The sequence below is a fragment of the Schistocerca serialis genome, chromosome 8, assembly GCF_023864345.2.
Source record: "Schistocerca serialis cubense isolate TAMUIC-IGC-003099 chromosome 8, iqSchSeri2.2, whole genome shotgun sequence".
NCBI lineage: Eukaryota > Metazoa > Arthropoda > Insecta > Orthoptera > Acrididae > Schistocerca > Schistocerca serialis.
In genome coordinates, this window is record NC_064645.1 from 107,283,347 (window position 1) to 107,303,170 (window position 19,824).

At 45.7% G+C, this 19,824-nt stretch overlaps 1 protein-coding gene across 1 annotated transcript in view; it reads right to left on the reverse strand.

Moving 5' to 3' along the window:
* The window catches only part of LOC126416583 (coiled-coil domain-containing protein 170), a 320,658-nt gene that overhangs the window by 188,176 nt on the left and 112,658 nt on the right, over nucleotides 1–19,824 (reverse strand). The window contains exon 4 of the mRNA XM_050084335.1: nucleotides 3,673–3,843. Within this exon, the coding sequence (XP_049940292.1) occupies nucleotides 3,673–3,843 (171 nt within the window). The remainder of the gene's footprint in view (nucleotides 1–3,672; nucleotides 3,844–19,824) is intronic.

Sequence of the window (19,824 nt, forward strand, 5' to 3'; positions counted from 1 at the left end):
CCGGTCTAGGAATGGTAGAACGATGGGTTCGATGACGGTTTGGATGTACCGTGCACTATTCAGTGTCCCCTCGACGATCACCAGTGGTGTACGGCCAGTGTAGGAGATCGCTCCCCACACCATGATGCCGGGTGTTGGCCCTGTGTGCCTCGGTCGTATGCAGTCCTGATTGTGGCGCTCACCTGCACGGCGCCAAACACGCATACGACCATCATTGGTACCAAGGCAGAAGCGACTCTCATCGCTGAAGACGACACGTCTCCATTCGTCCCTTCATTCACGCCTGTCGCGACACCACTGGAGGCGGGCTGCACGATGTTGGGGCGTGAGCGGAAGACGGCCTAACGGTGTGTGGGACCGTAGCCCAGCTTCATGGAGACAGTTGCGAATGGTCCTCGCCGATACCCCAGGAGCAACAGTGTCCCTAATTTGCTGGGAAGTGGCGGTGCGGTCCCCTACGGCACTGCGTAGGATCCTACGGTCTTGGCGTGCATCCGTGCGTCGCTGCGGTCCGGTCCCAGGTCGACGGGCACGTGCACCTTCCGCCGACCACTGGCGACAACATCGATGTACTGTGGAGACCTCACGCCCCACGTGTTGAGCAATTCGGCGGTACGTCCACCCGACCTCCCGCATGTCCACTATACGCCCTCGCTCAAAGTCCGTCAACTGCACATACGGTTCACGTCCACGCTGTCGCGGCATGCTACCAGTGTTAAAGACTGCGATGGAGCTCCGTATGCCACGGCAAACTGGCTGACACTGACGGCGGCGGTGCACAAATGCTGCGCAGCTAGCGCCATTCGACGGCCAACACCGCGGTTCCTGGTGTGTCCGCTGTGCCGTGCGTGTGATCATTGCTTGTACAGCCCTCTCGCAGTGTCCGGAGCAAGTATGGTGGGTCTGACACACCGGTGTCAATGTGTTCTTTTTTCCATTTCCAGGAGTGTATCTGGTTGTGTGATGGCTCAAATGGCTCTGAGTACTGTGGAACTTAACAGCTGAGGTCATCAGTCACCTAGAACTTAGAACTACTTAAACCTAACTAACCTTAAGGACATCACACACATCCATGCCCGAGTCAGGATTCGAACCTGCGACCGTAGCAGTAACGCGGTTCCGGACTGAAGCGCCTAGAACCGCTCGGCCACAGCGGCCAGCTGTGTGATGGCGCTAGTTGCTCAGGGTATGTATTGTCTTCTTACCTATGCCGTCTGTTGATTTCTGGTTGACGTAACCCTGGCGACCTATGGTTTATGCTACCCTACACGGCGATTTTTCCTTTCGTTTGTGCCTTGAAAAATGATGGAGTTCCACGTGTCGAAATATCGGCAGTTACAGAGGACGTTACCTGGCTGCTTTCCAGTGAGTTATTTCAACAAACATAAGTTATTCTGTGCCAACAGCCTTGCCGCAATGGTAACAGCGGTTCCCATCAGATAACCGAAGTTCAGCACTGTCGGGATTGGCTAGCGCTTAGATGGGTCACCTTCCTTTCTCCCGAGCGATCTTTGCGAACGGGGAACACTCAGCCCTTGTGAGGCCACAGCTGAGGAGCTACTTGACTGAGAAGTAGCGGTTCCCGTCACGAAAACTGACGACGGCCTGGAGAGCGGTGTGCTGACCACCTGCATCTCCGTAACCACATCAAGTGACGCCTATCGGCTAAGGATCACACGGCGGTTGGTCGGCACTGTTGTGCCTTTCGAGACCTATACAGACAGAGAGAAGTTAGGTAGAGCTACACCCTTCCACACTCTTTCACACCTATAGATTCCTAATCCTCTGCTATGCAAATGCAGTTTCGTGGATTTCTGCTTCGCCCCCACCCCTCACCGATCCTGGTTCTCGGCCGTGCGTATATCATCACATTCCCTCAATACTTCATCTATACATTCTCCATATCCCCTCCCAACAGAACTTTAATCATCTCCCATTACTCGACCATTAAATCCGCCCTCATATGTATCCAGGTGAGGCAGTACTGACCTTACGACTTATCTCAGAAGAAAGATTAAGGAAAGGCAAACCTACGTTTCTAGGATTTGTTGATTTAGAGAAAGCTTTTGACAATATTGACTGGAATACTCTCTTTCAAATTCTAAAGATGGCAGGGGTAAAATACAGGGAGCGAAAGGCTATTTACAATTTGTACAGAAACCTGATGGCAGTTATAAGAGTCGAGGGGCATGAAAGGGAAGCAGTGGTTGGGAACGGAGTGAGACAGGGTTGTAGCCTCTCTCCGATGTTATTCAATCTCTATATTGAGCAAGCAGTACAGGAAACAAAAGAAAAATTCGTAGTAGGTATTACAATCCAGGGAGAAGGAATAAAAACTTTGAGGTTCGCCGATGGCATTGTAATTCTGTCAGAGACAGCAAAGGACTTGGAAGAGCAGTTGAACGGAATGGACAATGTCTTGAAAGAAGGGTATAAGATGAACATCAACAAAAGCAAAATGAGGATAATGGAATGTAGTCGAATTAAGTCGGGTGATGCTGAGGGAATTAGATTAGGAAATGAGACACTTAAATTAGTAAATGAGTTTTGCTATTTGGAGAGCAATATAACTGATGATGGTCGAAGTAGAGAGGATATAAAATGTAGACTGGCAATGGCAAGGAAAGCGTTTCTGAAGAAGAGAAATTTATTGACGACCAGTATAGCTTTAAGTGTCAGGAAGTCGTTTCCGAAAGTATTTGTGTGGAGTGTAGCCATGTATGGAAGTGAAACATGGACGATAAATATTTTGGACAAGAAGAGAATAGAAGCTTTCGAAATGTGGTGCTACAGAAGAACGCTGAAGATTAGATGGGTAGATCACATAACTAATGAGGAGGTATTGAATAGAATTGGAGAGAAGAGGAGTTTGTGGCACAACTTGACTAGAAGCAGGGATCGGTTGGTAGGACATGTTCTCAGGCGTCAAGGGATCACAAATTTAGCATTGGAGGGCAGCGTGGAGAGTAAAAATTGGAGACCAAGAGATGACTACACTAAGCAGATTCAGAAGGATGTAGGTTGCAGTAAGTACTGGGACATGAAGAAGCTTGCACAGGATAGAGCAGCATGGAGAGCTGCATCAAACCAGTCTCAGGACTGAAGACCACAACAACAACATACATCCAAGGAACCGATCTGACAGAGCCTCCTCCTTTTCAGTGCTCCCGTCGTCACCACTCCTTCTACCCACATCTTTAGGCTTGGATCGGAATTTCTTACCTCAACGCCCTCCAAAATCTCTCAACCAAACATACATACACATAAAACCATTGGATACTCCAATCAAAATCCTACAAATCTCATTGTACCTCTACCCCTTACTGTCTACATGAACTAATCACTTCATTCATCTGTGTAAACGTTTTAATGAACCAATAAATCAGCCTCTTATCTTCTAAATCTCCTTTCTCCCCCCTCCCCAACCCCAATCCGTGGGGCGAGGGGGATGAAATAAAAATAGGAAAGAATGTAAAGAAAAAAATCAACGTACCCTATTGCAGTCGGCAATGCTAAATCAGCGGTTTAACAGCTTCGCAGACAGTTATTTCCAAAAATGCTCGTGAGTTCTGTGAGGAATAAAAGATCTGAACGCCAGAGCCCAGGACCCCTCCTCTTGCGGATACGTACGGTGGCGACCTTGCTATACAGTGAGCAGAGTCTGAGCAGTACCTGCACCAGCTCGGCAGCCTTGTGGATGAGGCTGTCTGGCGAGGAGGGCGTAGTGTCCGAGTAGTCGATGCCCAGCGCCGCCGACAGCCTCCGCAACAGGTCCTGCATCGCCTTGCGGTGCGACTCCTTCATACTCTCCTCCGAGTGGCACTCCAGTTCCAGCATGCGCACCTGCAACATGGGACGCGCACACAGTGCTCAATTGTGGCGTCACCTACGTATTCCTTTACTACTGGACATGGAGTGTGTGTCTCTTAAACTTGGCTTACGCTGGAGGGAATACACTACTGGCCATTAAAATTGCTACACCACGAAGATTACGTGCGACAGACGCGAAATTTAACCGGCAAGAAGAAGATACTGTGATATGCAAATGATTAGCTTTTCAGAGCATTCACACAAGGTTGGCGCCGGTGGCGACACCTGTAACGTGCTGACACGAGGAAAGTTTCCAACCGATTACTCATACACAAACAGCAGTTGACCGGCGTTGCCTGGTGAAACGTTTTTTTGATGCCTCGTGTAAGGAGGAGAAATGCGCACCATCACGCTCCCGACTTTGATAAAGGTCGGATTGTGGCCTATCGCGATAGCGGTTTATTGTATCGCGACATTGCTGCTCGCATTGGTCGAGATCCAATGAGTTAGCAGAATATGAAATCGGTGAGATCGGGAGGGTAATACGGAACGCCGTGCTGGATCCCAACGGTCTCCTATCACTAGCAGTCGAGATGACATGCATCTTATCCGCATGGCTGTAACCGATGAACTGTGGTATCGTGTTGAATCTGCATGGGCAGCTGTACCTGTGCACCCAATCCAAGATCTGTTTGACTCAATGCCCAGGCGTATCAAGGCCATTATTACGGCCTGAGGTGGTTGTTCTGGGTACTGATTTCCTAGGATCTATGCACCCAAATTGCGTGAAAATGTAATCACAAGTCAGTTCTAGTATAATATATTTGTGCAATGAATACTCGTTTATCATCTGCATTTCTTCTTGGTGTCGCAATTTTAATGGCCAGTAGTGTACAAGTGAACGAACATCGGGAACGACCATTCGTTCTGGTTACGGTAGGCGAGCGCCAGCGAAATGCAGTCGGTCGTGTTCCGTTAACATTCGGTCGTGCTCCTCTGGTTGTCGGTTTTTCGGCGAACCACCATAGGAAGTTGGCGTCCTCTCAACTTCGGCGCTAGCAGTACAGAAAGCTTAAGTCTGCTACCTCGTCTACTTCTGTTGTTGACATGAGCTGCGTGAGTGATGGAGTGGTGCAAGAATTTAGGTATAAGTGCCTCTGGGATCCAAAAGATACACAGGACAAGTGCTGAAGGAAAAAGAATATGGCTAACAGAAAACTGTCGAAGCGTTCAAACGCCAGACTGGCGACGTGAGAAAGACGATAATAATAGATGCTTGTATCATGCGGGAACAGAAAAAATAACCACCAGCTTTGTATTTCTTTTTATTGAAAAGGAAAAGCAGATTAGATTTCCTTTAAAGTAATCAAGTGCGAATCTGCAGGGTGAATCAAAAAGAATCATCCGATTTAAAAAAAAAATCATAACTATTATGTTCTTTGAGATGAGCGCGTGAAGAAGAACAAACTCTTGAGTTTTACATGATTCCCGCTAGGTAGCAGCAGTGTGTGCCGACTTCAGTTCTGGTAAAAAAGTGATGGCGGGACAACAGAAACCGTTTTGTGTTCTACGTTTTGCGCAGTGCGGGTCAGTAATAATTGTTCAGCGTGACTTTCGTACTAAGTATGATGTGAATCCTCCTACAACACAGAGCATTAAACGATGGCATGAACGATTCCAGGAAACAGGTTGTTTGTGTAAAGGCAAATCGCCGGGCCGACCCCGAGTTTCTGATACAGACGCAGAACGCATCCGCCATTGTTTCACAAGGAGTCCGCAGAAATCCGTTCGCTGTGCAGCTCGACAGCTCATCATGTCCCGATGTCTGTCTGGGGTGTGTTGAGTCGACTTTTACACATGAAACCATTCAAAATTCAGCTACTGCAAGCTCTTCATGAAGGTGACAAACAACAACGTGTGGAGTTCTTGGCAAGATGGAGGATGACAGTTTTCTTCCACGTTTAGTGTTTAGTGACGAGGCAACATTCCATTTAAATGGAAAGGTGAACCGTCATAATATGAAAATATGGGGTACGGAACAACCACATGAAGTTATATACAACATGAGAGGGACTCTCCAAAATTTACTGTGTTTTGTGGAGTTTCATGTGAAAAGGTGTACGGTCCATTTTTCTTTGCGGAGAACACTGTTACAGGAAGCATATTTCTCGATATGCTTGAGAAATTTCATTTCCCACAGTTGGAGACTCATTCGAACGATTTCATTTACCAACAGCTGGGGCACAGCCACACTGGCGTCTGGAAGTGTGGGAATTTTTAAATAAATGGATTACTGAACGATGGATCGGTCGCACTGGACCAAATATTTCAGCCTTATATTACTGGCCTCCAAGGTCAGCGGACCTGACTGTATGTGATAATTTTTTGTGGTGGTTTATAAAACACTCTGTTTATGTGCCTCCGTTACCAACAACAATGAATTAACTGAAGAGATCACATAACAGCAGCTGTGGGAGCTGTAACTCAAGACATGCTCTCTGCAGTGTGGAAGCAATTTGAATACCGCATTGACATATGCCATGCATCTCAAAGGGGCATGTTGAACACCTATGAAAAGGTATGAAAAAAACTTTTTGAATTTCCCATTCATCAAAAAACAAAATTCGTTGTATATGTTTATCATTTTCAAAAGTATAGACGTGTCAAACCGGATGATTCTTTCTGATGCACCCTGTATATCTATTACGAAAGACTTGATCGTTCTCCCTGGTAGCTGTAATTACACGGCTGATGTATGATTGCTAGGTAAGAGACCTTTTTTATGATAAATTAGAAAAATAGTTTACTCAGAACCACGCTCTCTGCCCTTTTATAGACTATGACGAAGATTATGTTAAGTCGTGGGTGTACTTCACATTTCATTAAGAATAAAAATGACATTGCCATATGTATCCGTACTTTTGACAGAGTCCTTAAAGTGTTTCAGACATCAGAAAGGGTCTCAGATATAGCACCTATTGAAACGCAAAACAATTACTATCGTAAATGTTTCCAGCTGATAATTACCAGAGTGTAAATGCTAATATTTTCTCAGGTTGCGTTGCTCGTCAGTAATTAGTGTTCTTATTCTAGATTTCTTTCTCAGTTCTAATGAAAAACCAACGACAAGCGTCAATCGATATATGTTCAAAGTTTTGGAATAATGTTGAGAAAAGATAGAGCTGCAATTCAATGCATTTCACAGTATCGTCGGTCATATCTACAGAATTTTGTTTCTACCTATTTTCTCTATTTAGAATACATCATTCCAAAAGCAAATTTAACAGTACTTCGTGAGTGTGATAACTAGAATAGAAATATTCTTTGTCAGAATCTAACTGATGCCTTCCGTTAGTTACATTAATATTCGTGAACTTATAATTACCTTCAGTCAGGCCATGTAACACGAAAGAACATTGTGTTTGCAGTATTCTTTAAAACACAGAGCCAGAATGCGCAGGTCAAATAATTCGAATACGTTTTCCATCTACATCTCTTAAACAAATGGAAAAATCCAAATAATGTAGCAGACATCGACTGTTTTTCTGAAATCATCGATATCTGCAAATTTCTGATCATCTTTCTATTAACTAAAGTTATCGGTCTTTTAATTTTTGCATCTCCAATCTTCGCAGTTGGAACTCCCATACGAAATTAAAACGTTAGGGTACCCAGTAGACACAGGTCTTAAAATATCGAAATTCAGGAAAACATATTTTTTTCAGTTTATTGTCTGTATATGGTTATATGGTGTGGTTTACCAGAGTGATATTTTGCACCGTGTTCTGTCAGTCCGTTTTTGAAGTCCGCGAGAGTCGACAAATAATCTTGTCAATCTGTTGTTCTTGGTTGCTAGTTCCGGCGGCGGTTGCTTCCTTCAAATCGAAGCGCTTGCAGCGCGCGCTTGAAACGGTGGCGTGAGCAAAGCCCAGTGACAGTATGACGTCAGAGCTGGAATGTCTCAGAATTTAGGCACACACGGCCTCGTCGCAATCAGATGCAATGTTACAGCACTCCCTGAGCTTCGTGCACTCAGTTGACATTCGAACAGTTAGTACAAGTTGTGACAGACCAGTCACGCAACATGCCGAAATATTCCATTCGCCGACGAAGTAGCCATCTCTTATTTAGTAAATTATGAGAATAAATGTAGTCAGTTGATAACTGAATGGGCCATCCTGCAGCACATTAAAATATTCGAGGCTATCCTGCAGTCCAGGCAGCATAAGAAGTTTTAAAACGTTTACTTTATTTGTCTCCTCACCAGTTTACGTACATGGTTTTTCCCAGTTCTGATTTACAGCTCTGCTCTTTTCAGAATATAAGATAAAATGAAAGATCGTATAGCATTGTTGGCCGGGAGGTCCCATTCGGGGTCCGTAGCTCGTGACCTCGCGGTCGCGTTCTCGCTTTCCGAGCTACGGGGTCTCGGGTTCGATTCCCGGCGGCGTCAGGGATTTTCACCTGCCTCGAGATGACTGGGTGTTTGTGTTGTCCCCATCATTTCATTATCATTCATGAAAGTGGCGAGATTGGACTGAGCTGGGAATTTGTACGGGCGCTGATAGCCGTGCATTTGAGAGCCCCACAAATCAAATCATCATCATCATCATAATCATCATTATCCCATTCGAGTTCGGCCGACAAGAGCAAGTCTTATTTCAGTCGAAGCCGCATTGGATGACTTGCCGTGCCGATGATGATGATGGAATTATGAGGAGGCTGGAACGATGATGAGGACAATACAATACCCAGTCCACAAGCGGAGAAAATCTCCAACCCGGCCAGGAATCGAACCCGGGTCCGCTGCACGGGAGGAAAGCACGTTACCACCCAGCTAAGTAGGCAGACAGAAGTTAATATGATGTCTGCTGAAACGTGGCGTAAGGAGACTTGTACACCACTAGCACTAGCGCCTTATAGCAAGATGTGTTTGAACTAGGACTGTTGATGATTTGAAAAACATGGGAATCCGATATATCGATTTTTAAAAATGTACCATAACGGCCCTCGATACATCGAGAGAAAGATCGATATAAAAATAAAAATAGTACCTACGTCCAGGCCTACTAAAATATCGGCTGCAAATTTTAACTACACTCCTGGAAATTGAAATAAGAACACCGTGAATTCATTGTCCCAGGAAGGGGAAACTTTATTGACACATTCCTGGGGTCAGATACATCACATGATCACACTGACAGAACCACAGGCACATAGACACAGGCAACAGAGCATGCACAATGTCGGCACTAGTACAGTGTATATCCACCTTTCGCAGCAATGCAGGCTACTATTCTCCCATGGAGACGATCGTAGAGATGCTGGATGTAGTCCTGTGGAACGGCTTGCCATGCCATTTCCACCTGGCGCCTCAGTTGGACCAGCGTTCGTGCTGGACGTGCAGACCGCGTGAGACGACGCTTCATCCAGTCCCAAACATGCTCAATGGGGGACAGATCCGGAGATCTTGCTGGCCAGGGTAGTTGACTTACACCTTCTAGAGCACGTTGGGTGGCACGGGATACATGCGGACGTGCATTGTCCTGTTGGAACAGCAAGTTCCCTTGCCGGTCTAGGAATGGTAGAACGATGGGTTCGATGACGGTTTGGATGTACCGTGCACTATTCAGTGTCCCCTCGACGATCACCAGTGGTGTACGGCCAGTGTAGGAGATCGCTCCCCACACCATGATGCCGGGTGTTGGCCCTGTGTGCCTCGGTCGTATGCAGTCCTGATTGTGGCGCTCACCTGCATGGCGCCAAACACGCATACGACCATCATTGGCACCAAGGCAGAAGCGACTCTCATCGCTGAAGACGACACGTCTCCATTCGTCCCTCCATTCACGCCTGTCGCGACACCACTGGAGGCGGGCTGCACGATGTTGGGGCGTGAGCGGAAGACGGCCTGACGGTGTGCGGGACCGTAGCCCAGCTTCATGGAGACGGTTGCGAATGGTCCTCGCCGATACCCCAGGAGCAACAGTGTCCCTAATTTGCTGGGAAGTGGCGGTGCGGTCCCCTACGGCACTGCGTAGGATCCTACGATCTTGGCGTGCATCCGTGCGTCACTGCGGTCCGGTCCCAGGTCGACGGGCACGTGCACCTTCCGCCGACCACTGGCGACAACATCGATGTACTGTGGAGACCTCACGCCCCACGTGTTGAGCAATTCGGCGGTACGTCCACCCGGCCTCCCGCATGCCCACTATACGCCCTCGCTCAAAGTCCGTCAACTGCACATATGGTTCACGTCCACGCTGTCGCGGCATGCTACCAGTGTTAAAGACTGCGATGGAGCTCCGTATGCCACGGCAAACTGGCTGACACTGACGGCGGCGGTGCACAAATGCTGCGCAGCTAGCGCCATTCGACGGCCAACACCGCGGTTCCTGGTGTGTCCGCTGTGCCGTGCGTGTGATCATTGCTTGTACAGCCCTCTCGCAGTGTCCGGAGCAAGTATGGTGGGTCTGACACACCGGTGTCAATGTGTTCTTTTTTCCATTTCCATGAGTGTATATTCCGACTTTAGATCTGTATATTTAAGTATTGAGTTATTATTAGATATTCTGAACATCAACTGCCTGCTTATCCATCTTACAGCAAGATTTGAAAGCAAAATGTCGCATGGTCACACTTGGCGATATCCACTTTTCTAACAATGGTAGCTGCATGTAAGTGGCACAATGAAAGGTGTCCGATGGATCCGTCGTTCCGTATTGTCACATATCGGATTTATCTGGAACACTTCATGCCGCTTTCCCTGTTTTCTTTTTTTTCCGTTTCTGCAAACGCCAGCGACCTAGCAGTTGTACATCAAAATTGTTTGGTGAAGCTAAACGTGTAGTTTCTGTTGTTAACGCCCAGCACCTCTTACGCCAGCACATCCCCTCTTAAATCTCCGCCCACTGCAAAACCCCAGCCTTTCATTGTGATTATGGTCATCGTTTTCAGCAACTGTTTTTGAAGAATGCCGATGCGAAGGAAAAGCACAATACTTGGGTTAAATATTGTTGTTTAACCCAATTTGCGTGCTGTTTCTTCAAATCGAAAATCTTATTATTCCATTCACACCTCCAATCTCCAGCGCAAACGGACTACTTCTTCGTGTCACCTGTACTTGCTTCACACCGTCAAACAGAAATATTGGATGTCATGAGAGACCAAAAAGTAGTAAGACTCCTTCACACAGTGAATGTAATGTCCCGCAACAGTTTCAAAAGGACAATTTCATATATTTACCGAAAATTTCAAAATGGTTCAAATGGCTCTAAGCACTATGGGACTTAACTTCTGAGGTCATCAGTCCCCTAACTAACCTAAGGACATCACACACAACCATGCCCGAGGCAGGATTCGAACCTGTGACCGTAGCAGCTGCGCACGGTTCCGGGCTGAAGCGCCTAGAAACGCTCGGCCACAGCGGCCAGCCAGAAAACTGCAAAAAAATATAATATAATGTAAAAATAACGGCACTTGATACTGCCAATTGGACATCTACACTACTGGCCATTAAAATTGCTACACCACGAAGATGATGTGCTACAGACGCAAAATTTAACCGACAGGAAGAAGATGCTGTGATATGCAAATGATTAGCTTTTCAGAGCATTCACACAAGGTTGGCGCCGGTGGCGACTCATACAACGTGCTGACATGAGAAAAGTTTCCAACAGATTTCTCATACACAAACAGCAGTTGATCGGCGTTGCCTGGTGAAACGTTGTGATGCCTCGTGTAAGGAGGAGAAATGTGTACCATTACGTTTCCGACTTTGATAAATGTCGGATTGTAGCCTATCGCGATTGCGGTTTATCGTATCGCGACGTTGGTGCTCGCGTCGGTCGAGATACAATGACTGTTAGCAGAATATAGGTTCAGGAGGGTAATACGGAACGCCGCGCTGGATCCCAACGGCCTCGTATCACTAGCAGTGAGATGACAGGCATCTTATCTGCATGGCTGTAACCGATGGTGCAGCCACGTCTCGATTCCTGAGTCAACAGATGGGGACATTTGGAAGACAACAACCATCTGCACGAACAGTTCGACGACGTTTGCAGCAGCATGGACTATCAGCTCGGAGACCACGGCTGCGGTTATCCTCGACGCTGCATCGCAGACAGGAGCGCCAGCGATGGTGTACTCAACGACGAACCCGGGTGCACGAATGGCAAAACGTTATTTTTTCGGATGAATCCAGGTTCTGTTTACAGCATTATGATGGTCGCATCAGTGTTTGGCGACATCGCAATGAACGCACATTGGAAGAGTGTATTCGTCATCGCCATACTGGCGTATCACCCGGCGTGATGGTATGGGGTGTCATTGGTTACACGTCTCGGTCACCTCTTGTTCGCATTGACGGCACTTTGAACAGTGTTAAGACCCGTGGCTCTACCCTTCATTCGATCCTTGCGAAACCCTACATTTCAGCAGGATAATGCACGACCGCATGTTGCAGGTCCTGTACGGGCCTTTCTGGATACAGCAAATGTTCGACTGCTGCCCTGGCCAGCACATTCTCCAGATCTCTCACCAATTGAAAACGTCTGGTAAATGGAGGCCGAGCAACTGGCTCGTCACAATACGCCAGTCACTACTCTTGTTGAACTGTGGTATCGTGCATGGGCAGCTGTACCTGTACACGCCATCCAAGCTCTGTTTGACTCAATACCCAGGCGTTTCAAGGGCATTATTACGGCCAAAGGTGGTTGTTCTGGGTACTGATTCCTCAGGATCTATGCACCCAAACTGCGTGAAAATGTAATCACATGTCAGTTCTAGTATAATATATTTGTCCAATGAATACTGGGAGATGAAGAAGCTTGCACAGGATAGAGTAGCATGGAGAGCTGCATCAAAGTAGTCTCAGGACTGAAGACCATAACAACAACAACAATGAATATCCGTTTATCATCTGCATTTCCTCATGGTGTAGCAATTTTAATGGCCGGTAGCGTATATATTGTGTGAAAAAGTCCCATCAGTACGTATCGATACTTATTGGAGAAAATATCGATATATCGTAATTTTAGTGACAGCTCTAGTTTGAATGTGCAATGTGTGTATCTACCAGGCGGCCTCATCTGAGATGTGGAGGAGGCCTTGACTGCGACTATCGAGCTTGCAGGGTGCAGTCGTCTGCAAGATGTGGACCACGTCAGCACCAACAACGGCTGTCGCTTGGGATCTGAAGCGATCCTCAGTTCATACAGGCGCCTGGCGGAGGTGACAAAGGCTGCTGGCCTCGCGCTCAGGACTCGAGCAGAGCTTGCAATTCGTGGCATCGTTCCCAGAACTGAAAAGGGTCCATTGGTCTGGAGATGAGAGGAGGGTCTCAAACGAAGACTCCGTCGATTCTGTGATAGCCTTGGCTGCAGATTCGTGAACCTGCGCTATAGCTCAAATAATTATAGGACTCTTGTAGATAGATCATGGGTGCACTACACTAAGAAAGCAGCTAATCGGGTAGCAGAGTACTTGTGGTGTGCACGTGGGGTCTTTTTAAGGTTGGCAGTAGTCTGAAGTCCTCTGATGAACGTTTGCCAAAAAGTACACAGAGAGCGAAATTATACTACTTACAAAGTAGGCACAATATTGTTCCTGGAACAACCATAAATAGGAAAATTGAAGTATTTAGTGGGTCGTGGAGCGTATAGCGAAAAGACAGATAGACGCCATAGGTGGGGGAAAGGTCATTGCAGTCGACAAAAATATTGTGTCTATCGATGTCTAAACTAAATCTGACTACGAAGTTATTTGTACGCGTGGAACAGCTCTAGGCGAACTCAAGTTAATTATCGGATGTTTTTACCAGCCACTTGATTCTGCCACAACAGTTCTAGAATCATTCAAAGAAAATCTACACTCAGTAGCTCAGAAATACCCAGATTATGCAATATAGTTTGAGGCGACTTTAACCTACCGAGTATACTCGGTGGTCTATTGATAGTGACCGGGCCAAATATCTCACGAAATAAGCATCAAACGAAAAAACTACAAAGAACGAAACTCGTCTAGCTTGAAGGGGGAAACCAGATGGTGCTATGGTTGGCCCGCTAGATGGCGCTGCCATAGGTCAAACAGATATCAACTGCGTTTTTAAAAATAGGAACCCCCATTTTCTATGACATATTCGTGTAGTACGTAAAGAAATATGAATGATTTAGTTGGAACACTTTTTTCCCTTTGTGATAGATGGCGCTGTAATAGTTTCAAACGTATAAGTATGTGGTATCTCGCAACATTCCGTCAGTGTGGGCGGTATTTGCTTCGGGATACATTACCCGTGTTAAAATGGACCGTTTACTAATTGCGGAAGAGGCCGATATCGTGTTGACGTACGGCTATTGTGATCAACATGCCCAGCGGGCGTGTGCTATGTATGCTGCTCTGTATCCTGGACGACATCATCCAAGAGTCCGGACCGTTCACCGGATAGTTACGTTATTTAAGGAAACAGGAAGTGTTCAGCCACATGTGAAACGTCAACCACGACCTGCAACAAATTATGATGCCCAAATTGTGCGAGAATCGTGAATCTCAAAAACGTCGGTGTTGAGAATGCTACATCAACATCGATTGTACCCGTACCATATTTCTATGCACCAGGAATTGCATGGCGACGACATTGAACGTCGTGTACAGTTCTGCCACTGGCACAAGAGAAATTACGGGACGATGACAGATTTTTTTCACGCGTTCTATTTAGCGACGAATCGTCATTCACCAACAGCGGTAACGTAAACCGGCATAATATACACTTTTGGGCAACGAAAAATCGACGATGGCTGCGACAAGTGGAACATCAGCTACCTTGGCGGGTTAATGTATGGTGCGGCATTATGGGAGGAAGGATATTGGCCCCCATTTTATCGATGGAAATCTAAATGGTGCAATGTATGCTGTTTTCGTACGTGATGTTCTACCGATGTTACTGCAAGATGTTTCACTGCATGACAGAATGGCGATGTACTTCAAACATGATGGATGTCCGGCACATAGCTCGCGTGCGGTTGAAGCGGTACTGAATAGCATATTTCATGACAGGTGGATTGGTCGTCGAAGCACCATACCATGGCCCGCACGTTCACCGGATCTGACGTCCCCGGATATCTGTCTGTGGGAAAATTTGAAGGATATTTGCTATCATGATCCACCGACAACGCCTGACAACATCCGTCAGCGCATTGATTCAAATGGTTCAAATGGCTCTGAGCACTATGGGACTTAACATCTGAGGTCATCAGTCCCCTAGAACTTAGAACTACTTAAACCTAACTAACCTAAGGACATCACACACATCCATGGCCGAGGCAGGATTCGAACCTGCGACCCTAGCGGTCGCGCGGTTCCAGACTGAAGCGCCTAGAACCGCTCGGCCACCAACAGCCGGCTCAGCGCATTGTCAATGCATGTGCGAACATTACGGAAGGCGAACTACTCGCTGTTGAGAGGAATGTCGTTACACGTATTGCCAAATGCACTGAAGTTGACGGGCTTCATTTTGAGCATTTATTGCATTAATGTGCTATTTACAGGTAATCACGCTGTAACAGCATGCGTCCTCAGAAATGATAAGCTCACAAAGGTACATGTATCACATTGGAACAACCGATATAAAATGTTCAAACGTACCTACGTTCTGTATTTTAATTTAAAAAACCTACCTGTTACCAACTGTTCGTCTAAAATTGAGAGCCATATGTTTGTGACTATTACAGCGCCATCTAAAATAAAGCGAAAAAAGTGGTGCAACTAAAACATTCACATTTCTTTTCGTACTACACGAATATGTAATAAAAATGGGGGTTCCTAATTTAAAAAACGCAGTTGATATCCGTTTGACGTATGGCAGCGCCATCTAGCGGGCCAACCATAGCGCCATCTGGTTTCCCCCTTCAAGCTAGACAAGTTTCGTTCTTTGTACTTTTTTCGTTTGACTCTTATTTCGCGCGAGTCACGATCGATGGACCACCCTATAGACTGGAACGTCTGCGGATTGATTGCAGGCGGTAATACTTTTGAACACGGTTTCCGAAACTGTCTTGAGCAGCTAATTCGACAGCCCATACGCTATGGAAATATTTTAGACCTCGTAGCTAAAGACAGGTCTGTCATTACCGACTGTGTCAGTATACAGAGAGGGATTAGAGATCGTGCTGTCATCGTAGTGACAATGGTTAATAAATGCATGAAGAAGGCTAGGAGAGTAGTTTCGCTAGAAAGAGCAGATAAGCGATTGTAAGCATTCCATTTAGACAATGAAGAACATCATGTGGTTCCAGTATAAGGAGGAGGAGGAGAGTAGTGTTTAACGTTCCGTCGACAACGAGGTCATTAGAGATGGAGCACAAGCTCGGATTAGGGAAGGATGGGGAAGGAAATCGGCCGTGCCCTTTCGAAGGAACCATCCCGGCATTTGCCTGAAGTGATCTAGGGAAATCACGGAAAACCTAAATCAGGATGGCCGGACGCGGGATTGAACCGTCGTCCTCCCGAATGCGCGTCCAGTGTGCTAACCACTGCGCCACCTCGCTCGGTGGTTCCAGTATAATCGGCGTAGAGAAGTTACGGGCAAAATTTAGTCAGACTGTAAATCGCGTCCTGTAGAAGTATGTGCCGAGTAAGTAGATTATCAACACGGTAGTCTAGGGGTAGCGTCTTTTCCTAATAATCAAAACTTCAGTCCAGAGTTCAAACCTCGCCATGCTAAAATTTTGAAAAAAAAACCAGCAATGGCAGTCGATGGCTTCTGGCATAAGAAGTCACTCATCTTCTGCCAACGGCCTTGTCAAAGAGGGCGGAGGAGCGGACAGAGATTCAGGTCACCCTTTAGGTATGAGAGTGGGAAACTGCCCATAAAATGCGGAAGAATCATCAACGGCGTGAGATGCAAAAGGCAATGGAAATCAATGCTTTAAAGACACATAATGTGTATCCTCAGGAAATGTGGCCTGTGATTGAAAAAATGTCATGATGATTTATTGATTGGCAAAAATATCCCGGACCAGTCGCCCATTCGGATCTCCAGGAGTGGACTGCTAAGTGGGAGGTGATAATGAGAAAAAGATTAAATAACCAACGGAAGGGCAGCGTTTTACGAGTCGGGGCGTGGAACGTCTGAAGTTTGAACGTGGTAGGGAAGCTAGAAAAACTGAACAGGGAAATACAGAGGCTCAATCTACATATAGTGGGGGTCAGTGAAGTGAAATGGAAAAAAGAAAAGGATTCCTGGTGAGACAAATATAGGGTAATATCAACAGGAGCAGAAAATGGTATAACGGGAATGGGATTCGTTATGAGTAGGAAGGTAGGGCAGAGAGTGAGTTACTGTGAACAGTTTAGTGATAGGGTTGTTCTTATCAGAATCGATAGCAAACCAAGACCGACAACAATAGTTCAGGTATACATGCCGACATCGCAAGCAGAGAATGAAGAGACAGAGGAAGTATATGAGAATACTGAATAGGTAATTCAGTACGTTCAGGGAGATGAAAATCCAACAGTCATGGAAGATTGGAATGCGGTTGTAGGGGAGGAAGTAGAAGGAAGGGTTACGGGTGAATATGGGCTTGGTAGTAGGAACGATAGAGTAGAAGGACTAATTGAGTTCTGCACTAAATATCAGTTAGTGTTACCGAATACTATGTTCAAGAATCACAAGAGGAGGAGTCACACTTTGAAAAACCCGGAAGATACGGGAAGATTTCAGTTGGATTACATTATGCTCAGACAGAGCTTCCAGAATCTGATATTGGACTGTAAGGCGTACACAGCGGGAGATACAGACTAAGATCACAGTTTTAGAGATGGGTAGTTCGCGAACGAACGGGTGCAAAGGAACGGTTCACCAAGAAGAACGAAAGAACCGAGGAACGAATTCCAAGGAACGATCGGTCCATAGTTCACTTCGGTCGCGGCGATCTACTTATAGTTCCCGGGAACGAGGAACGATCGGTTCGTAGTTCACTTCGGTCGCGGCGGTCTACTTATAGTTCCCGGGAACGAAGAACGATCGGTTCATTGTTCACTTCGGTCGCGGCGGTCACTTCGGCAGTTCTCGTTCCAGCCTCGTTTGCTCGTCTCAGTCTCGGTCTCCCTCGGCCGCACTCGGCGCTCTTCGCATGACCACATGTTGCAGTTCCACTAGCGACTGCTCCTAGTTAGTTCAGTATCCAGTTGTTCGTTTCGTTCACTGCGCTCGCCCGTTTTATATGTGTTCCAAACTGTGCTTGCACTTGGTTGTGGCTATTCAGCGTCCACGACCGGTAATCAAAAAGTATTTTATAGTTACGTTAATTACATAAAAATTACGTTGTATGTAATAGGTACGTCTTTTCAGGTAACAAAAGGGCATATCAGCTCACTTCGTTATATCGATGAACAGCAGAAGACATACTTATAACAAGGCAAGTCTTTTTGTTATTCGTATATTTTTTGGTTTCATCGACTTGATTTAGAAACTAACTTACAATAATTTGCTTCATTTTTAGTGAAAGAAAATTCATATAAACCGATTTTCGTGTATCTTTCATATACAAAACATTACATTTTGGAAGGCTCTAATTATTTTTAAGTTTGTTTGTTTCCAATTTGCTTTACCTGCTAGTTTGGTTTATTTGAAAAAAAAAAGTGGGTAGTGGGTCATTTTGGCTCAGTAGGAAAAGCGGTGCCTCTCCATTTGAAAAGACATAGATTGCCATAAAATCGTATTTACTTATTATCTCAAAAACGTTTGTTCAGAAGGAGCTTTCAAACCAAAAACTTTATTACTGCGAACTTAATTATTATCATTATAGCTGCATTGGCTTTAATAATGCAACATAAAAATCTAATTTTTGCTAAGCGTGTGACGCAAGTATGAGAAAACCACATTCCGTTTTATGCTTCCATAAAGTCTCTACTTCGCCTACGTACTCAGAGACAACGTGAAGTATACATAGGGTGTAAACGATTATTGTTTACAACGTAGAATAGCTATGTAGTGGAAGTCGAAACGAAGAATTTTATACAAGACACTTGTGGTCTATTAAGTTGGGAAACAGCCAAAAACAGGTTTACAAGACTACATGAGCTATATATAGCCCATGCGAGATTTTCATGTTCTCTTCTCCAGCTCTCTACACATCGTCATCAATTGTTTCGCAGTTGTTGCTTGCATTAGATTTTTATTTCTTCACTGCCTAATTATTACATGTTTGTCTGTTTGTTGTATCTGCTCGTAACGGGCAACACATCGTCCGTAATTGGCGAGCAGTGTGTAATCGGGGCCGGTTTTCCGTGCGCCACCCTATATTATTTCCCTGCAGTCTGCCACACAAGGCTGCAGTTGGCTAAACGAGAGGTTCTGCAGGATCACAGAAATTACTTCTAAAAGTGTGTAAGGATTCTGTAACGAATAAAAACTCTACACTCCAGGGGGGGCAGCAAGTGCCCCCTCTTGGTGCTCTCCATCCTTCAGTCACCTACACTACTAGTTTTCAGTTTTTCATAAGAACCATATACCAAGCACAAATGAACGGTGAACGAGTAAAAATGAACGGTTCCCAAAAAAGGACGATCAGCAGTGCACTAGTTCCCAAGGATGAACGAGTTTGCCCATCTCTACACAGTTTATTAATGATGACGAGTTGGCTACAGTTTAAGGGATTAGTCAGGAAGAATCAGTGCGCAAGGAAGTGGATGCGGGAGTTCTAAGGAATGAAGACACGTGCTTGAAATTCTCTGAGGCAGAGATATTGGACAGAAAAACATAGGTAACTGCGAAGAAACCGTGGATAAGAGGAGAAATACTTCAGTTGATCGGCGCAAGAAGTAGAAAAATGTTCGTGAAAATTCAGGAATACGTAAATAGAAATCACTCAGGAACGAAATAAATAGGAAGTGCAGGGAAGTTATGGCAGAATGGCTGCATGAAAAATGTGAAGAAATAGGAAAAGAATGATTGTCAGAAGGGCAGATTCAGTATATAGAAAAATCAAAAAAACCTTTGGTGAAATAAAAAGC